The sequence below is a fragment of the Rattus norvegicus genome, chromosome 3 (assembly GCF_021556685.1).
Source record: "Rattus norvegicus strain SHRSP/BbbUtx chromosome 3, alternate assembly SHRSP_T2T, whole genome shotgun sequence".
NCBI lineage: Eukaryota > Metazoa > Chordata > Mammalia > Rodentia > Muridae > Rattus > Rattus norvegicus.
Window position 1 is genome coordinate 77,671,324 of NC_141536.1, and position 18,660 is coordinate 77,689,983.

Sequence of the window (18,660 nt, forward strand, 5' to 3'; positions counted from 1 at the left end):
TCCTTTGTGAGGTGGCCCTGAGAATTGGCACCAGGTTCTGTCCAGTTGGGGGAGGGGCAGGTAGCCAGCACAGCAGGGACTGTGTAGGAGATGGTTCTCGCCATGCTTGGGGTTCTGTACCCCAGGGCTGGGCTCAGTCTCTTTCTATTTTACCTCATCCTGGCAGGCGCACTCCTTCGACCTCAGCCCCAGAGGTAAGGCCACAGCCTTAGGGCCTCGAAGACTCTGGAAGAGGCTGATCACTATCCTGGGAAGGGTTAGTTCATGAAGTCTTCACCCCGGACTGTCCCTCATAAAGAAGTGGTGATGGCTTTTGGGGTTAGGGCTCAGCACAGCAATATTTTCCATAGGTCTCAGCGATCTGTTCCTGAGGAATTTTCAGCTCCGCTGGAACTGTTGCAGCCTCTCTCAGGCCTGGTGGATGGTAGGGTAGTAATTCTCTCCCCTCCCCCACCCTCCACAGCAGGTGTCCCTAGATGTCCCCTAGGGCCAAGCCCTATGTCTCCCTCTCCCAGACGGCCTCTTGAGAGTTGGCTACAGCCCCATTCCAAGTCAAGCAGTGTTTCCACCCTCATCCTCTTCTTTCTTCAGACTACGGGCTAAGACCCAAGCACCCGAGGCCAGGTGGGCCCAGACCCCTTCTCTCCCAGGCCCAGCAGCGCAAGCGGGACGGGCCCGACATGGCTGACTATTACTATGATGTGAACCCCGCATAAAGCTATTCTGGGCAGCAAGTGCTTGGCTCCATAGCCTATGTGCAGTAAGAAGGCCCAGCAGGGGTCCGAGTAAACACACCCACTCTGGTCCAGACAAGAAATGGCACTTTAATAGTAGTAGCCAGGTGACAAGACAGTGACCAGTTGGCTGGGGCCAGCTGAGAGGGAACCTTCCCTGGCAGGCAGGGCTTGCTGTGGCCCTCTCCTTCTTTGAACACACAAGCTTGCCAGGGTCAGCGTGCTGGCCAGGCTGGAGGTCGGAGCTGCCGGAGGCCCCACAGATGAGAACAGGGTCCTCACTGTCACATGTTGCCATTTCCTTACTGGAAAGTCCTTCGGAGGTGCTTGGGCTCAGCATGAGCTCAGGGCTCTGGGTGAGGTGGACAAGGGAAGGTGACACTTCCAGGTGGCATGGGCTTTGTCAAGGCAGGACCCAAGAGCCAGAAAGCCAGGGCCTCTAGTATGAAACAAGGCCCAGGATGGTGCAGCGCCTCTGTCCCTAGGGGATCCCTTTGTGGCCAGATGCCTGACCCCCACCCCAGCCCTGCCCTTCCCCAGCCCCGAGAGAGCCTGTACTGTCCTCCATAGATTAATCTAACCCCATATATTACAATAAACTGCATCTGCCTCTCCCCAAACCCCTGCCCCCCAACCCCAACAGCCCTCACTCCCCCATTCTCTCGTGGCAGTACAACATCCTGTCAGCAGTCAGCTGTCCTAGTACTGGCCTGGGGCTGAGGGGCTGCAGAGAGGGGGGTTGCTGCTACTCCAAGTAGATATCTTCTGTAGGACAGGTATATTCCACAAATTGCTTGTAGAACTGCTGAAATGCACGCCTGGAAAATGGGGGACACAGGAGTGACCAGGAGCCTCAACCCAGGTTCTTCAAGAGGAGCTTTGGGTCTCTGGTACAGACTAGCTGTCCGTGGGCAGTTATTTCCCAAAGAGAAGGGGAGCAGTGGCCAATCAACAAGGAAGTAGCCCAGAACCTCGGCTTCCCAGGACCTCCCAGCCTCTGCCCGGATTGGGGTTTCCAGAACTAGAGGGAAGGGGTGATGCTGACACTGAGCACAGATAGGACAGCACACTTACACACACACTTACACACACACACGTACCCCACAGACTCTGCCAGGGCTTTGGTGGAATCTTCAGACACAAAGACATGGCAGGCAAACCGGTGGTCAGCAGGGTGCTTAGTGATAAACCCAAAGTACCTGTGGAAGGCAGGCATCTGTGAGACAAGATTCGGAGTCCTACCCACCCACCGTGTCTGAAGACTACCAGTGAGACTCTCGTGTCTGCCCCTTGTACTCACTTGTTGTTCTTTGGATGGTACCCACAGAAAGAGATGTTTTTTAGCTGGAAAAAGTGGCTACATTTATTTCCCTACAGGAGTGAAGAGAGAAGCAAGATGGTCAGCTTGCAGGGGGAAGCAGGCAGGAGGGGCAAATGCAGTGTGGGGGAGGGTAGGCACACAAGGAGAGGAGAGACACGTCAGGCAAGAAATAAAGGGGAGGAGACATGCATGGGGCAAGAAGGCAGGGGCTTGAAGGAAGTCACCTTGGCCTCCTGAGCTTCATCAGCTTTGACACCTATCTTGACACCCCTAACGCTGATTTCAAGGACACAGCTGGAGGGCGGGTTAAAGTGCACGGTGAGCCGGCGGGTGGTGGCGATCTGCATGAGGGACAGGGTCAAGTTGGGAGCTGTCCCACTGTCACAGCACTGCCTCCAGGTCCACAGTAGTGTGGGCTGGCTGAGAATAGGCACCCCCAGGAAGAAACAGGGACCCAGATGTTGGTACCTTTTGCATAGCAGCACAGAGGACATCATTGCCCTTGTGATAAGGAACCTGGACAGAGCCCAGGAACTTCACCCGGAACTGGTCAATCCAGTCGCTGTTTTTGGCAAGGGCTGGAAAGCAAGCATACAATAAGCAAGAGAGCCATCAGCAAGGGGCTCAGAGCCGAGACAAGGAGAAGGCAGCGTGGAGAGTGACCGAGGCAACAGAGACTCACTTGGCTGGGCCTCACTAACTTTAATGGAATCACCTCTACTCTCTCTCTCTCTCTCTCTCTCTCTGGCTAGCTAAGACCTGTGGTAAGTTGGTGGGCAGAGGCAGGGGTGGGAAGGCCAGAGTGGGGGAGAGCACTACCTGCCATGTGCTCAGGCTCCTTGGTGACCTCAATGGCATAGTAGGCAGGAAAGACACCACGGGCTCCAGTGCGCATGTTATAGGCCTCATACCAATAGTCTTCTGCCTGCAGCTCCACCAGCAGAGGGTCGTCCACTTCCAGCTCAAGTTCATCTTCATGCCGAGGCACAAACCTGTCCCAAAGGCGTGTGAGGCACGGCTCATCTGGGGCCCAATCTGGGGTCCTAAGCCACTGACATTTGCAAATTACCCAGGTACCTGTCACGGTGCTGCCTCCTAAGGAACACATGATACATGTGTCTGCTATCCAAAAATTTAGGCTTCCCAGAAGCCTAAAGCCTTGGGAAACTTGAATGAAAGTGAGCACCTTGCCTAGGGCACAGGTTCTATGCGGGGCAGGCATCTCTCTGGCCCCCAGGTGTACAGCCCTAGCTTCTTCATGACACTTCGGTCCTTGCCACTAAGCGGAGTTCCTGTACGGGGATATGGTCTCCAGCAGCTGAGGGGATGCCAGTGATGAGCTGGCAGAGGCAAGGAGGCAGGCAGCCCTCACCTGAATATAGCCCGATGGGTTTGCTCATGCTCCTCCCCATTGATGACACAGGAGAACAGCCCAAAGGACTCGGCACCTGTAGGAAGGCAATAGGTTGGAGGAGGTGTCCTAAGCTTGGAGCAGGTAGAAAGCTCTGTCCTGCTCTCAGGCAGACTACATGGTCTCTGAGGCCCATTCGGGTTCCCACACTGCTCCCCATCCACTGACTCACTGGAGGAACGAGAGCGGCCACTCATGAAGACATTCAGAAACTTCTTAGAGAAGTGGACGTCAGGCTCATCCGGTGTGGAGTCCTCTGACAGGCAGGTGGGAGGCCGGGGTTGAGGGGCCTCCTCATATTCCTCACCAATGGCTGACTCGTAGGGCGAGGAGGCAGAGGCACAGTTGTCATAGACAGTGGCAGAGTCGCTTTCGTCACTGTAATCTCCAAAACATGGCCGCAGGCTCACCAACTCAAGCTGGGCATGCTCATCCACCACCAGTGTGTACTTGACAGAGTCGTAGGACAGTGCGCTGGTGTCCGAGCTCAGTGAGGCCCGTGGAGGCGGTGGTGGCTCCCCGAGGCTTCCCCGCCACCCTCCACCTGGTGGCTCAGCTTGCTCTGGGGATGACAGACAGTCGAAGCCCTCATCCTCTTCACTGATGGAAGGGTGCGGTCGCCCTGCAGTTACAGAGTAAGCGGCAGGGTCAGGATCCGAGCTGACAGACATCCGGCTCTCAGTGGGTGGCAAGAAGGTGGAGGTGGGTTCTGCAGGGTCTGGGGGCCTCTGCACTGGGGTCAGGTAGATCTCCTCAGTCGCCTCGAGCCGCACATCTGCCTGATAGTGGATTCGATCTCGATGGGAGTGGCCCCGGCCACCAGGTGCAGTGGCAGGGGGACCACTTGGAGGTGCCATCTGGGTGGCTGCAGTACGGCGACAAGGGCTGTCGGTGGAAGTGCCACGATCCTGGGTGGGAACAGGACTGCCCTGGGGCGGCAGCTCATCACTCAGGCAGATATGTTCATGTGGAGGCGTCTGCTCCCCTAGAAGACAGACAGGCAGGTTGGTGCTGAGGGCAGAACCCCAGTCCAGATACCTGTCCCCTCCTCTTCCCAATTGTCCTCCGCCAGCAGGATCTGCAGCCAGCCACCGGCTCCCAGATGACCTCAGCCCAGGTGAGCCAGGTGAAGACTACAGGGTCCCCAGCTTGGGGAGAGAGAGGCCTGACTTACCTGTCTTCAGAGGGGAGGATGATCGAGACACACGGTCCTGCCAACTGTGCTTTTTGCCTAAAGAGTTATTATTCAGCGTGTCCTGTGCAGAGAACAAAAGGCTCTTATGAAGAAGCAGTAGTCAGCAGTGCCCGGCACAGGGAGGCCCCGGTCCTGCCCCCATCAGGCCATCCCTGGGCTGTTCCCACGCCATCTTGCTTTGCCAAAGCCTCTCTGCCAACCACCCTCCAGCAGGCAGGAAGGGTGGGAAGTTAGCACCCTCCCTACAGGCCTGCTGGCTGGGAGACAACCCTCAAGAGATGCAGAGGTGCTGGCCAGTGTGGGTGCTGAGGAGCAGATGCTGGAGGGAGAGCCCAGCTCCCAGGAGAACCACACAGCAGCCCAGGCACTGAGGGGAGCCATGATCCCATGCTCAAACCCAGCCCTGGTGAAAGACAGGGTGATTGACTCCCTGTCCTGGAGCTCAGAAAGCTGGGGTCTAGCAAAGTGGAAAGGACATTCTGGCACAAGGAAGGGTCTCCCCAGGAGCTGCCTGTGGGCCTGGATGAATCATTCAAACCATGACTCCATAACACTCACCCCCACTTTGAACCATGTGACTGAGAAATGACAGATGTAGTATCCGCAGCCCTCCTTCCTGGATCTCCCAGAATGCTCATTGCATCCTACGTTCTCAGCCTCCTGAGACCCTCAACAGTGCCCATGCACAAGGCTCTCCACACACAACTTGGGCTCCCTCCCCAGGAAATGCCATAAGCAACACACACCATTGATGAGCTGGGCTGCCAGAAGCCATGCCAAGAGGATACTGGGAAAGGGACCAACCCCTTCCTTGCAGCCCCTGCACCATCCATTAGCAGCCCTACCTCCTCAGCGCCTTCCCTCCCAGTATCTCTCCTGCCTAGGCCTACAAGACAATGGGTCGACGGAGCCCTCTTTGGCATCCAGCCACCAGCAAGGGGCCCTAGGCCCCCAACTCAGCCAAGCAACTCCACCCCCACCCCAACTCTATTGCTGCCTTCTGGAATGTCCAGCTGCTGAGATGTCCAACTGGAGACAGACCCAGAATTCCCATCCCCACCTTCATCCCATTTCGGAGGCTCTTTTCTCCAGGCCTTGCTGCTGCCTCAACCTTCACAGAAGCACTAACCCGAAGAGGACCTAACTGCAGGACCTCAACTCCTTTGTTAGTCCTCTGCAACTCTCCCCACTCAAATCCCTAGCAGTGCAGGCTCCATACCCAGACAGTTGGATTCAGTCCTTCCCAGGACAGACTTTCCTGTTCCTTGTCAAGTCCTTCCTCTATCCCTCCCAGCAGAAAACCTGTCCCACCCCAGGCATGGCGCGCCTAGGTACCCGGCGTCACCAACAGCCCCGCGCCCCTCCGTCTTCCCTGTCCACGCAGGGCGCCGCCCCCTCTCTCAGCACAGGGTTGCTTGCGTCTTACCTGAGACCGCGGCACCTGCGGGAAAAGGTTGAGCGTGGTAGGCCTCTTGGGCCGGTAGGTGTCTCCGCTGCCTGTGCCGGGGCCCTGGCCCTGACCCTGGCTGCGAGACGCCGGCTCCTGGCCAGACTCGGCTTTGGAAGGCCCCACTCCTGGCCGTTGGGCAGCGAGCTCGTCGTCGTCCTCTTCGTCGTCCTCGGCGCCCGGAGTGTCACTTGCCGCGTCGATCAGGTCCATCTGCAGCATCTCCGCCTGCAGCCGGCTCCCCGCGCTACCGCTGCTACCCGCAGACAGTAGCCCGGCGCGCGGGGGCTGCGCGGCGCGGACGGAGGGGAGTCAGAGGAGGGGCCTTGTGAGCGCGGGAGGGGTCTCGCAGGAGGGGTGGGTCTGATGCCTAGGTGCCCCGCCCCTCAATCGGACGAGTCCATTTCGCGGCCGCAAGGGGTGGGACACTGGGAGCCAGGCAGAGACAGAAGCACTGGGCCGCTCCCGTCCGCCACTCCTCCTCCCCCCGGAGGCCGGATCCTTACGCCGCCAGCGCAGAGAACCGCCCACGCCTCTCTTCTCCCACGGTCCCCCCTCCGGATTCCTTGCACCCTTCCGTTCCCTTGGTAACGGCCAGTGACCTCACCCGGGTTGTAAGCCGAGCCCAGAGTGAAATCACCGCTGTTGCCATGGAGACCTAGGGGTCGCCCAGGAATTCCGTCCCCAATGGGGATGAGCATGAGCGAGACAACTGGCATTTGAAGGGGACATTGAAGCAAACTGGGGAAAGTGCATGTCAGCCAGGTAAGGAAGACTGCACTGCGGGCAGGAGACCCTGACTGGACCCGAAGGGGAACTTTAAGGGGAGACCTTCCCAGTCAGCTCTGACCTGAACACATCCCTCAGCCAACCTATCCTTTATAGACCCGAACTGTATGCTACTTCCACTGTTGCCTCTAACTCCTGGCACCTTGGACAGATCCTTTGACTAGTCAACCCTCAAGAGTTGACTAGGCCTATAATGCTGTCCTCCAGGTGAGAAAGAGAGAGAGAGACAGGGAGGGAGAGAGGGAGGGAGAGACAGGAGGAGAGGAGAGAGCGAGCGAGACAGAGAGACAGAGAGAGAAAGAGGAGAGGAGAGGAGAGAAGAGAGTGAGACAGAGATGAGAGAGACAGAGAGACATAGAGAAGAGGAGAGGAGAGACAGAGAGGAGAGGAGTGAGACAGAGAGACGAGAGAGAGAGAGAGAGAGAGAGAGAGAGAGAGAGAGAGAGAGAGAGAGAAAAGAGGAGAGACAGAGAGACACAGAGAGAGAAACTTTGACTAGACTCCTACCAGGAGATCACTCTAGTTAGCCTACTACCAGGGCAGGGGAAGGTGATAGTTCTGGCTAATTGCATTAGACCCTCTTGAAAGCTTTGCATATGGGAGACAGTGGGTTTTTTTGTTTGTTTTTTTTTTCTTTTTTCTTTTTTTCGGAGCTGGGGACCGAACTCAGGGCCTTGCGCTTGCTAGGCAAGCGCTCTACCACTGAGCTAAATCCCCAAACCCCGGGAGACAGTGGTTTTAAAGTTCAAAGCAAGTATGACCCATCTCTGGGACCACTCTCTAAACCCAGAAGTAGTAGCCTCTGCCTCCATCCTTGCTGGCCTGGTAAGAGAGTGAAGGAGTTGGGAAGCATAAAGTCACCCTCACAGCTTGCTTTCCCTTTGCCTGGAAGTTTGTAAAAGTGCTAGGGATACCAGGAGGGCAACACTAAGACAAATGCCCTTCCCTGGTTCACACCATGGAAATGCCATATCTAGCAACTCAACTACACCTGGTGCTGGCCTCTGATCCTTAGCCCTGTGCCGTTGCCTTCCCTATCCTGCAGGTAAGTCCTTGCTCTGTGTTCTGACAACAGGATGGGGATTCCCATCTATCCCGGGTACCTTGGCACTCAGATATACAGAAGAGAGCCTGTCACTAGGATAAAGCCAAGGGGCTCTGAGCAATGCCAGTACTGGACCAACCATGCAGCAGGGGCCACTGAAAGCCTAAAATGCTGGCGGTGTGGTCAGGGGGGTGCAGGAGCAGTCACAGGAGCTAGTCCAGCAGCACCCGGGTTCCTCCTTCCTGCCCCAAAGCACTGCAGATTCCACCAGGCTCCACCCAGTACTGTCGCAGGCCCTCTGCCAAGAAGCTCCTGAGAGGCCCTTCCCTTCACTCTGGTCCTCACTGCCACTGTCCTACATCTCAAGCCCCCTGCTCTCTTTCCCTGTGAACAACTGAAGAAGCTGCTTCCGGCTTTAGTACTGACAAAAATAATAAATGGAGATTTTGGATTGAGCACCCAAGATGTGTCAAGCATTATACTAGATGCTTCCTACCTTGTTATTTCACTTCCCGGGAGTGCCACACACACTCACAAGCTCCTTTGTAAATAGCGGGGTTCCCTAATCTTTGTGCCCATCCTCCCAGCCACTCAGACTCTTCAGACCCAGCCCTTACCCGGAGAGACAAGGTGTCTTTGCACTGCAGGCTGATGCCACACTCATCAGTGATCTCCGAAAGGTCTTCATCCTCAAACTCCTCCAGGCTGATATCATGGGTGAGCCTAGTGGGGACAGAAACCAAAGTCACAACCCAGGGCCCCTAAGCCCCAACTAAGCCTGCTGGCCTCTCCCTCTTCTCAGGGGAAGACCGTGGGAGGCAGGTAGCAGCTCCCAGATGAAGGACTCAGTCTGTCAGCGCAGTGGCAGGGGAAGGATTTGGGGTTGGAGCCAAAAGGCATTCCACCTAGGGTGGCGGAGGAGGCATCTCCAGGCTTCTCCAGCATCACCGGCTGGGAGTTCTCCATCCGGCTGCCAACCAGAAGGCAGTCCTAGAAGGCCCAACTGTCCAGACCTTCAGTTCTACTGGAGAAATGCCTTTATGGCCAAGGCAGTGCCAAGGCCATTTCAACCCCCAAGAGGTACCAGAGTAGGAAAATCTTTGCACTCCACAGTAACAAGACCCAAGGAGCCACCAGAAGGGCACAGTAGGTGCCCCTTTCTCTCACCCACAAAGATATACGCCACTGAGCCATGGTCACAGTGAGGGGGACCTGCCAACATTCTTGGTGTCATCTCTTCAACTATACAATCTCATCTGGTATAAGGACCCTGAACAAATGGGGTCAGGGAAGACCAAGGCTAGGTCTTGTGAGTGGCCATGGAGAGCACTTGGTACTAGACCACTAACAGACTTCCAGGAGCCCAGGCTACCCTGTGTGCCTACCTTGGAATGCACTACTGAGATTGCCACTGTGGTGCTGACCTGTCCCCTGCACCGGCTCACTCTGACCCTGGTACTCTGTCTGGCTTAGTATAAATGGGACATCTGGGGAGTTGGAGAGAATGCCTGGGCCTTTTCCCAGAGACCAGGAGGTTAGGCACACAGCAGAGGTACACAAGCTCATCCAAGGTCACCCAGGAGAGGAAGGACAGGGTGCAGCTCCCAGGGAAGCCTAGAAGGCTCGCACCTCTGTCTTCTACCTCACTCAGTCTGAACAGGGCCCCTGAGCTCAATAGAGCACCTCCGGACAACTCGCCCTTCCCCCACCTGAGGCCAGGCCCCAGGACCCTACCAGCGTTCCCACTGATCCTCCAACCAGCTGTCATTGTCTGGGCTCGAATCCATCTTCAGTACCAGCTGCATGGAGAGCCCTGCCCGGCCAGGGGGCTGCGGGGCTCCAGAGCTGCCCTTTCATGCCCAGAAGGGTAGGGGGGCCAGAGCTCAAGGCAGGGCTGGGACTTCTGGCCTCCACAGACTGGGCCTGCCTTTCTGCATTCTGCCGGCTGCAGAAGCCCGGGGAGCTCATTAAAAATAGATGGGCCAGAGAGGAGGCCGCAGCTGCCGACCCAGGCCCCAGCCCCAACTCTTCCTGGCCCAACCCTCAGATGCGGGCAGCTTCCTTCCTTGGCAGCCCGATGCGCAACGATGTCGTCGCCTCCCCCGCGGGATCAGGTTACTGCAATCAATGCTACTGGCTCCACCTGCCCTTCCAATGCCCCTATTGGGGGCTGGAGTGACCCCCCCTTCCCTCCCAAGGCCAGGCATGTAAGCAGACAGCAGAAATCTGGTAATTTTTTTCCCTCAACGCCAGACCCCGATCTGCTTTAAAGGGCCAGCGCCACACTCAGGGTGCCAAATGAGAAGATGGAAGGGGCTCCCGAAGGGCCCCAAGAATGGACACCTGATTCCACACAGACACAGGCTCCGCCTCCACACCGCATCTGGGAGGCTTCTGCAAGCCCAGGGCCAGGGCGGTTGGTTCAGGGATTGGTGCTGGCTGGAAGGATGCGCAGGAAGACAGCAATGGGTACCACTAGTTTGGACGCAGGATTGGGAGTCATTTGGGAGTGACTTTGACTGAACATGGAGGTCCCTAGTGACAACTGCCCTGGAAGATTCTGACCCCAAGGGTAGCTGCAGGTTCTCAGGCTGGGGGGTGTGGCTACTAGCTGGTACTGAAATGACATGGGGACTGGTCCAGAGGCCAGAGCACCCTCCTCAGTCTGGCCTCTTGGCCCTGTGGCTAACCCTAAGTGCAGTCTGACTGTAAGGTCTGGGACTCAGACAGCATGGCTGAGTTCCTGGGTCCCACGAGGCATCTTCTCTGGGAGTGTCCTCGGATGCCCCCAGCTCCACTGGTGTCTGCACACACCTCTGTCTCCTTATTGCCAAACCCTGGTCCAGTTCCTGCATTAACTACACCACCTTGACTGCCAGCCTCAGTCTCCCCTCTCCCCCTCTGACCTCTCCTGTGGCCATGAGACAGTAAGGGACACCACCATCCTTTCTTTCCTCACTCAAAAACCCTCCAGGACTCTGCAAGGGGGAGACTCAGCCTTGTATGTTTACTGTTTGCTGGGCCTTGCCTCCCAAGGGTGGGTACTGGGCCCCAACAGTGCTCAGAGAAACCTTCCTCCAGGAAGCCCTCCTGACCCATCCATCAGAAATGCCCTACCCTGGGGTTGGGGATTTAGCTCAGTGGTAGAGCGCTTACCTAGCAAGTGCAAGGCCCTGGGTTCGGTCCCCAGCTCTGAGAAAAAAAAGAAAAAAGAAAAAAAGAAATGCCCTACACTTCCTGACTACAAAGCTGGGTGGAGTACATCCCCCTCATCATCTGTATTTTTCCCTTCCTGACTCCCATCTAGACCGGATGCTCCTGGAGGGCAGGTCTGGTGAGGTGTCAGGTACACACTCTAGGCTCAGTAGATACTTGCTAGGTGCGGGCCACAGGACAGCCTCAGTCCTTACCCTTCCTCTCAGACTGAAGGGTTTGCAGTGGTCTAAGGATTCTACATGGCCACAGGATGTGTCTGTGTATCCATGTCCTCTAGGCATGGACCAAGAAGCCAGTCCACCAAACAACAGGACTGAGTGGGGCCAGACCAGACCAGACCAGGTTAGTGGGGCAAAGGTGAGAAGGGCTCTGGGCTCTGGTCAGGAGCCTTCTATTAACTCTTAGCTCCGTTGAGGGCAGGGAGCGTGTTCTTGTCTTCTCTCCCTCCCAAACTCACTCATGAACGAAGTATCAGGGATGACACACTTCATCCATTTAAAACCCATGGTGTTCTTACCCTAGTCTTACTTTGGGGTGCTTTGAGGTGGCAGGGTGACATCATGGGATGACATCATGTCAGGCCTGAAGTGTCTCACTCTTCTTCCAAGCTGCCATGTGCTACATTTCTTTACCACCCTGGAATAGGGTTCTGGGCCATCTCATGGATAAGGTGCCCTAAGCCTCAGGCATCGGTATTGTAAACCTCAGTTCCCTTCCTCCTGGCCACCCCAGGATAAGATGGAGCATGTGAGTTACAAAGGAGGGAGGATGTCACTACCTAGGAGGGGATAGAACTGGCCAAGGGCTGACCTCTACTGCCACCCACTCTCCCCTAGTCACCATGGTCTAGATCTCCTGGGCAGAACCAAGAGACACTTGCCGAAGAAAGGGACTTGCAACTCCGTGTTCACAGATACCAGCTGTAGGGAAGGAAGAAAAGAGGCAGGGAAGCTGGAGGGTAGGCACGTGCACTGGGAAGACGGGGGCGGGGGGGAGTGTTCTTCTGACCTCGCCCAAGCCATTTTCTTAGAAGTATGAGCCCTGACCTGGGAGGTGACCCAGGAGAACTGCGCAGCCCTGGCAGGGTGGCAGCTTCTTCCTAGGGGTTGGGTCTTGGGCAGCTTCCCAGGGCAGAAGCACTTCGCCCATTAGCCCTACTTGCCCATGTTGGCTAGGCACATAGCACAGCCACATTTGGTGGCCCTGTGACCCTGGAGGCCAGCCTGACTCTGACGTCTGTCTTTCTGCAGTACACAGCCTCTCAAAGTGTTGGTCTCCAGCCACACCTTGCTTAGGCTGTGACCTGGAGCACACACCACACTCCATACCCTGGCCTGGCCTGGGCTGGGTTCTGCTAATGGTCCAAGCAATCCTGCTCCAGGTACTCACATGCACTTCCACACTGCCTTGCTGCCTTGGTTCCCTTGTCCTTGCATCCCTCCCCACAGCAGTCCCAGCTTCCCTCACTTCCTCTTTCACTCCTTCAGCCAAGATACAGGCTGAGATGGCCATGCACAGGAAGTGAGGGTCAAGCACAGCATGGAGCCTTCACTGAGTAATGCTGACTGCAGCCAGGCTGTCAGAAGCCACACTTGAGCCTTCGCTCCCCAGCTTCCTGAGTTAAGAGGGCTAGCCATGGGCCTGTGGGCTCCCTATGATGAAGCCTATTTGAGACCCAGGGGTCCAGCCTGTCCTCACAGCCCTAAATCTTACAGAGCTGGCTTCCAAGAGGTGCCCAGGGCACCCCACTGCCTAGCCACCGCTCTACCAGCCCCAGAGCTCCTCTGACTTAGAACAGGACACTATACCTTTCTGGTGGCTCTTACACCCTCCTAGTTGTAGTTACGGAATAGTCCTTTGGGTTGTAAGGCTCGTGGCGTCCCCCACTCACCCCAAGGGAAGCTGGCCAATAATGCCCTTTGCCAGTAAGATGCTTCAGTGTGAACAACCTACACTATCCCTGTACAACCTACGCTGTCCCTGTGCTGCTCTATGTCTTTGACTTGCACATGTTCAGGTTCCCTTTTGAATACCAACTTGAACGTCGAGTTGGTAAGGACCCAGCTTGGATAGTGGGTGACTCAGCCCCTCTGAAATGGACAATCGCACCTGTATGTATCTCTTACACAAAAACGTGTACGATGCTGTATGGGGGTGGTACTGCTGACCCGATTTGTGGGACCCTTTAGGCACCAAGCTAAGACTGGGTTGCTAGAGCCAGGTGGGAGAGTCTAGCCTAGGGCCAGATGGCAAGTGTGGGGCAGGGCACTCCATTGTGTCTCTGTGACTGAACATGAACATGACAACCAATAAAGTAAGCCAAAGGGCAGGCCGGGATGGGAGACCACTCCATCCATCGAGTGCTTGCCTCACACGCAGTGAGAGTCGGCAACGCCCAGCACTGCGTACACATGTGACCCACCATTTGGGAGATGGCAACAAGGGGAGCAGGAATTCAAGGTCCTCTTCAACTACACAGTAAGTTCCAAGCCAATCTGGATGACATGAGACCTTGTTTTTGTTTTTTTTTTTTTTAAAGGCGGGGTTAGGAGGGAGGGAGACAGACTGAATGACCCATGGCTTCCCTGAGAAGACATACACAAGACCCACATGGACAGGCAGTTGTGGGATGGGTGAAACTTTGGTTTACTGGGCAAACTTCTGGTTCCGGTTCCCAAAACCTAGCCCCAGACGCCCCTCCCGAGTCTCTCCACTGCCCCCCTGGCCTCAGTTTTCTAACCTCACTCAACCTATGCAAAGCTACAGACAGGCAGCCACTAAGAAGCTCCTGTTAGGTGCACAAAGCCTTGGCTACAGATAGGAGCTGTGCGAGCCTTACTTACGTGTCCAGTAACTGAACATAGGCAGCACCCAGTAGAGGTGCCCAGAATTGTACATGAATGTGAGCAGGGCCAGAGGGCATAGATGACATTCTAGAATGGATAAGACCCCTGACTGGGGATGGGAGCAGTGACACAATTTATAGGAACCTGAGACACCAAGGCAGACTTCGGTTGTACCATTTCCCAGGGATCCAGATACCCAGATGAGGGCGGATGCTAGAAGGCTGAGGGGACCTCCTTCCCAGGCTCCGGCTGGCTGTGTGAGGCTTGCGGGCTAGCCTACTCTTCCGCTCTACAAGTTCACCAGCTACACCAGAGGCAATGACTGCCATTCCATCTCCTGTCCTTACCACAGCAAGGTTGGTGGTCCCGGCCATCTTGTCTTCACCATGTCCTAGGTTCCTCTCAAGGTGACAGTAGTCTCCTCTGAACAGTGACATTTCCAGGACCATGGTTTTAATACTTCCTACCTGCCCTCCTAAAAGCACTTTCCCTAAACCAACTGCCCACTTGACTACACCAGCTGCATCAACAAAAATCACCAATCTGAAATCTGGCAAGCACCATGGTGTATAGCCCACTGCCTGCCTAGTCTTTCATTTCCCGATGAGCCCAGGCACCATCCTGGTTTGTCACTACTGCATCTTCTTCAATCTCAGATCAGTGGGAGGACCTGGTTTGCCCCGTCCTCTAACCCTCTCCCTTCCTGAACCCGTGCCTTCTTACCTGCCTGCAGGATGGGTGGTCCAACTGTAGTCTCCCTGCCTCCACATCCACTCTGCCCAGCAGCCGGAGTGAGCTCACACCATCTACCACCTGCTGGAAGTCCCTGAGTGATCCCAGGACAGCACCCACTGTTTGTGGTCGAAGAGTCCAGCATCTTGACATGGCCCCCAACTTCCTGCACAACTTTGCTTTCCACACTGCCAGACAGGTGTCCCCCCCCATTTGCCTGTTCCCTAGCCTGTCCTTCCCTGTGTACCTTCCCCCTCTGTGAGGATTGCTTGACTTTCCCCTGTGGGACCTGTACCTGAACGACCACCACACTTGTTTGTCCTAGCTGGGAAGACACTGTCTGCCTCTACATTGTCACCTGCATGGGGGATCAGACTCATGTCAGGACCTCTGCATACTGCTCCTCCTCATGAACCTGGCAAAGGTGTGTTAGATCGGCAGTGTATAGGGCTCTGTGAAGCTGTAGATGAGGACCTCTGCTCTGTGGCTAGTGCCTCTCAGGCTGAGGCAGCTCAGTAGGGTCACCTGACACCATCCAGGTTTCCATCTGAGTCCTGGCTCCGTCCCAACTTTAATTAACTTGTAGTGTGTTCTTGGGGAAGTCACTGCCCCCTCATGTTTCTGCATAAGAGATATTTACCACACCATTTTTGTTTTCTTCCATAGTGGAATCTCCAGGCCAGGCACTTAGCATGCGCCATACCCCAACCCTGATAAGTTGACATCTAAGGTATCCCTTTTCCAGGACTCTTGGGCATACACTTAAAGCAGGCTGTTCATATTACTTCCCATGAATGCGCCTTTGTCATGCTGACCCTCATTTGGGGTGTCTCTCCTTTGTTCCAGCCCTCATCCCACACGCCCAGGGTCAGCAGGTCCATTGTGCAATGCTCTAAACTCCCTTCCCCAGAGCTTTCTTTATGAGAACATGGATCACTTAAAAACATCCCTTCGCTGTCTGTAAGTAACTCAGTGACTTAATACACATGCTAACCCAAAAATAAGAAGCCAAATGGTACCTAAACAGGTGAAGTAGAAAATGACAAGTCCTCACGCCACCCCATATCCAGACACACCATAGGAACCAGATGGAAGATTTCCATAATCAGAAAAACCACCCAGCATGTACTCGTTTAAATCAACTTCCAACAGACGCTCCCATCTTTCAAGTCCACACATGCTTACCCCTCCAAAGGTGCTCCCCAGGATCCCAGGGCTCTTTCAGTAGCAGAGCTAAAATCGGACTTTCTCGGTTTGCGTCAGCTCCACTACTGACTGCTCTGTGCCTTGGTTTCCTCATCTGAAAGCAGTGGTAATACTAAGCCGTTCACATGGCTATGGAAGGAGAGAGAAGGCACTCTTGGACACATAAGGTTCTCAGCATGGTGCTTCCCTTGGGCCAGCATTCACCACAACTCTGTTCTCCAGGAGAAATGGGCCCAGTGCGTCCACCCTTCCTTCAGTAATAAACCAGCACTGCTGAGCACTTCTTCTGGACTGAGTAGTGCAGATACAAAACACTGACATAGGCTGCTTACACATTCTAGAAGCTCAGGGTAGAAATGAGACACACACACACACACACACACACACACACACACACACACGGATGCACACACATCTGAGTTCTAGAACCATCCTGTTCAGAGGCTAAAGAAGACATTTTGAAGGAAAAACGAAGACTCAAAGGGCTTGGAGTATGACTATAAGAACAGTTGAACCCACAACCTACCAGAGTCACAAGATAGGCACAATTGCTCAGGGTTAAATGGAGCCAGACCAATGGCTGCTGAGGCAGGGCTGGAGGAAGGGCAGTGGGGGTTGTTGAAGTAGGCAGTAGGTCATGCAGGACCTAAGACACTGGGCAGTATTATCCCCACAAGCAAGCTTTGTCTCACAGTCAGGGCACAGTGTCCTGTAGGGCCAGCCCACTCCTCACTCAGCCTTTTGCTACACTGTTGCCCCCGCTCTACATAGTCCAGAGACGGTCACACAATTCTCTGGGTGAGCCTACCCTGGACTAGAGGTAGGGCCTCTAGGAAGAGGGAACTGAGCAGGCCCTGGTTTCAGGTTCCAGATCTGACCCAGTCTCGGACTTTTCTGTGGTCTCTAGGTCTCCCCTCTGCCTGCCTTATCTTCCATTGCCTCAGCTCAGCAAAAGGCAGACCAAGGTGCGCCCTGGGGATGTGAAGGTTCAGTGAACTACACTGGAGAAACACTTTGACAGAAACAAGCTGTGTAGATTTCTGCCTGTGTGGCCAGCTACCTGTTGAACAATAACTTGATGTATACTGTCTCCTTCCCAGGCAGGAATCAATATTAATTAGCCCACCCGACAGATGAGACCAAAGACAAAAGCAAGCTTGGATCAGGCAGCGAGAAAGCAGTGGAAATGGGATTTGAACCTATGTCCCTTATAGCTAATTCTCTTCCCCTACAAAGGCCTGACCTGTCAGGAAGACTCGGAAGCCTTAACCTGGAGGCTGAAGCCTTCAGGTTTGGAACCTTCCTCCTTCTGGTTCTCTCTGCTGGGCTTAGGGCCTCCTTGGAGGACTCAGGGCCTGATCATACCATTTGAGATCCCTGGAGGGGTCTCTGCCCACCTGAGGACCTGAGAGCTAGAGACCCCTTCAATAGATGACAAGTTGGCACCAGAGCCCAGCTGGGGCCTGGCTGGAGCAAGGGCCCCAGGAGAGAGAAAGGCGCCTGCCTGCTCCTGAGATGGGGAGACAATGAGACACGCTCAGCTTCTAGATTTTGGAGCAGTGACACCTTTCTCTTTTTCCTCACCCACTAACTCACTCTCTCTCTCTCTCTCTCTCTCTCTCTCTCTCTCTCTCTCTCTCTCTCTCTCTCTCTCTCTGTGTGTGTGTGTGTGTGTGTGTGTGTGTGTGTGTGTGAAAAGAGGACAGTCACTGGTTCAACACATTATCCCTTACATCTCTGAAATTAATTCACCTGGTCTAACATCAGATTGACGGTGGGTCGAAGGGGAGCTCAGTTCAGGCTCCTGAGTATTTACCACAGTAGGGACCCCCCCAATAGTATCCCTGGATATCCACAGGCAGATCCCCCTCCCCCCAACACACACACACACACACACACACACACACACACACACACACACACACACACACACGGATAGGTTGAGGTCAATCCTTCTGCACTTGTCCTGAGATACAACTGATGGGGGGGGGGAGTTGCCCAAATTCAGAAGACCCTATTCAAGATAACCTAGCAATCTGACCCATCCGGCCAAGCCAGCTGGGGGAGGGGCTCACGACTCCCTCCTTAAAGCACCAAGGTTGTTACCTTAGAGAACTGGGGCCTTGGGGCTTCCAACCTAGCCTACTTCCACCTTGGGTTAGACACCTTGAGACGCGGCAGGATAAAGTCTGGGTGGGTTGCTGCACCGGGAATTCCATCCAAACCCCAGACCCATTCTCAAGAGCCAAGGTGGTGGGGAAAGGCGACCTCCCGGGTTCCTGCCCCAGATCCACCTCGAGCACCCCACCCTATGACATGGAATGGCGGAAGGAGCTGCGGGGGCCCACGCGGTGGCCACCAACCTGAACTGGAGATTGTGGGGGCTGGGGACTCGGCCGGGAAAGGACGCCGCCCTCAGGGTCCCCGGGGATCCCGAGGTTCCGGGTCACGATCCTCACCTGAAATTGGGAGGCGACGCGATGTGCAGTCCCAGGAATGGGGAAGCGGCCGGTGGGGACGCGGCACCCCCGCTCAGGCCGCTCTCTCGCTCCGCCATTCCCGGGCTCAGCCCTGGCCATCCGGGCGGAGAGCGGCGCGGGAGGCGGCGGCGGCGGCGGCGGCGGCGGAGGTGGAGGCGTGTGGAGGAGGCCGCCGCCGCCGCGGGGTTCGGACTGAGCTGGGGCGGGCGCGGCTCCGGACCGCGCGCCGCTTTGCCTG

General features: G+C 55.5%; 2 protein-coding genes across 5 annotated transcripts; one reads left to right on the forward strand and one right to left on the reverse strand.

The window, feature by feature from the left end:
• Positions 1 to 56: 56 nt before the first annotated feature.
• Frey1 (Frey regulator of sperm-oocyte fusion 1) lies at positions 57 to 809 on the forward strand. Its single transcript, NM_001109201.1, has 3 exons — positions 57 to 194; positions 351 to 424; positions 592 to 809. Exons 1-3 carry the CDS (start codon positions 91 to 93, stop codon positions 714 to 716), a joined length of 303 nt encoding a protein of 100 aa, NP_001102671.1. The 5' UTR covers positions 57 to 90; the 3' UTR covers positions 717 to 809.
• Mapk8ip1 (mitogen-activated protein kinase 8 interacting protein 1) lies at positions 805 to 18,659 on the reverse strand. 4 transcript variants are annotated; one of them, NM_001429683.1, is made up of 12 exons: positions 18,402 to 18,659; positions 8,560 to 8,665; positions 6,088 to 6,321; positions 4,641 to 4,722; positions 3,639 to 4,451; positions 3,428 to 3,503; positions 2,875 to 3,047; positions 2,524 to 2,633; positions 2,280 to 2,396; positions 2,035 to 2,105; positions 1,835 to 1,933; positions 805 to 1,552 (listed from the first exon to the last, which is right to left on the reverse strand). In NM_001429683.1, the coding sequence occupies exons 1-12, from the start codon at positions 18,497 to 18,499 to the stop codon at positions 1,480 to 1,482; spliced, it is 2,052 nt and encodes a 683-aa protein (NP_001416612.1). In that variant the 5' UTR covers positions 18,500 to 18,659; the 3' UTR covers positions 805 to 1,479. The 4 variants fall into 4 exon arrangements, with proteins under 4 accessions (NP_001416612.1, NP_001416611.1, NP_001416613.1 ...); NM_001429682.1 differs by having other exon boundaries at positions 6,088 to 6,396; NM_001429684.1 differs by lacking the exon at positions 18,402 to 18,659 and adding an exon at positions 9,677 to 9,964.
• Position 18,660: the final 1 nt, after the last annotated feature.

Bases quoted from the DNA above. Each gene is read 5' to 3' on its own strand.
- Frey1 (NM_001109201.1), top strand. From the start codon at position 91: ATGGTTCTCGCCATGCTTGGGGTTCTGTACCCCAGGGCTGGGCTCAGT. The intron at 195-350 runs GTAAGGCCACAG...TATTTTCCATAG, and splicing joins CTTCGACCTCAGCCCCAGAG to GTCTCAGCGATCTGTTCCTG. The intron at 425-591 runs GTAGGGTAGTAA...TTCTTTCTTCAG, and splicing joins TCTCTCAGGCCTGGTGGATG to ACTACGGGCTAAGACCCAAG.
- Mapk8ip1 (NM_001429682.1), bottom strand. From the start codon at position 18,499: ATGGCGGAGCGAGAGAGCGGCCTGAGCGGGGGTGCCGCGTCCCCACCG. The intron at 6,397-8,559 runs GTAAGGGCTGGG...CGCGCCGCGCAG, and splicing joins AAGACACCTTGTCTCTCCGG to CCCCCGCGCGCCGGGCTACT. The intron at 1,934-2,034 runs GTGAGTACAAGG...TGCCTTCCACAG, and splicing joins TACCATCCAAAGAACAACAA to GTACTTTGGGTTTATCACTA.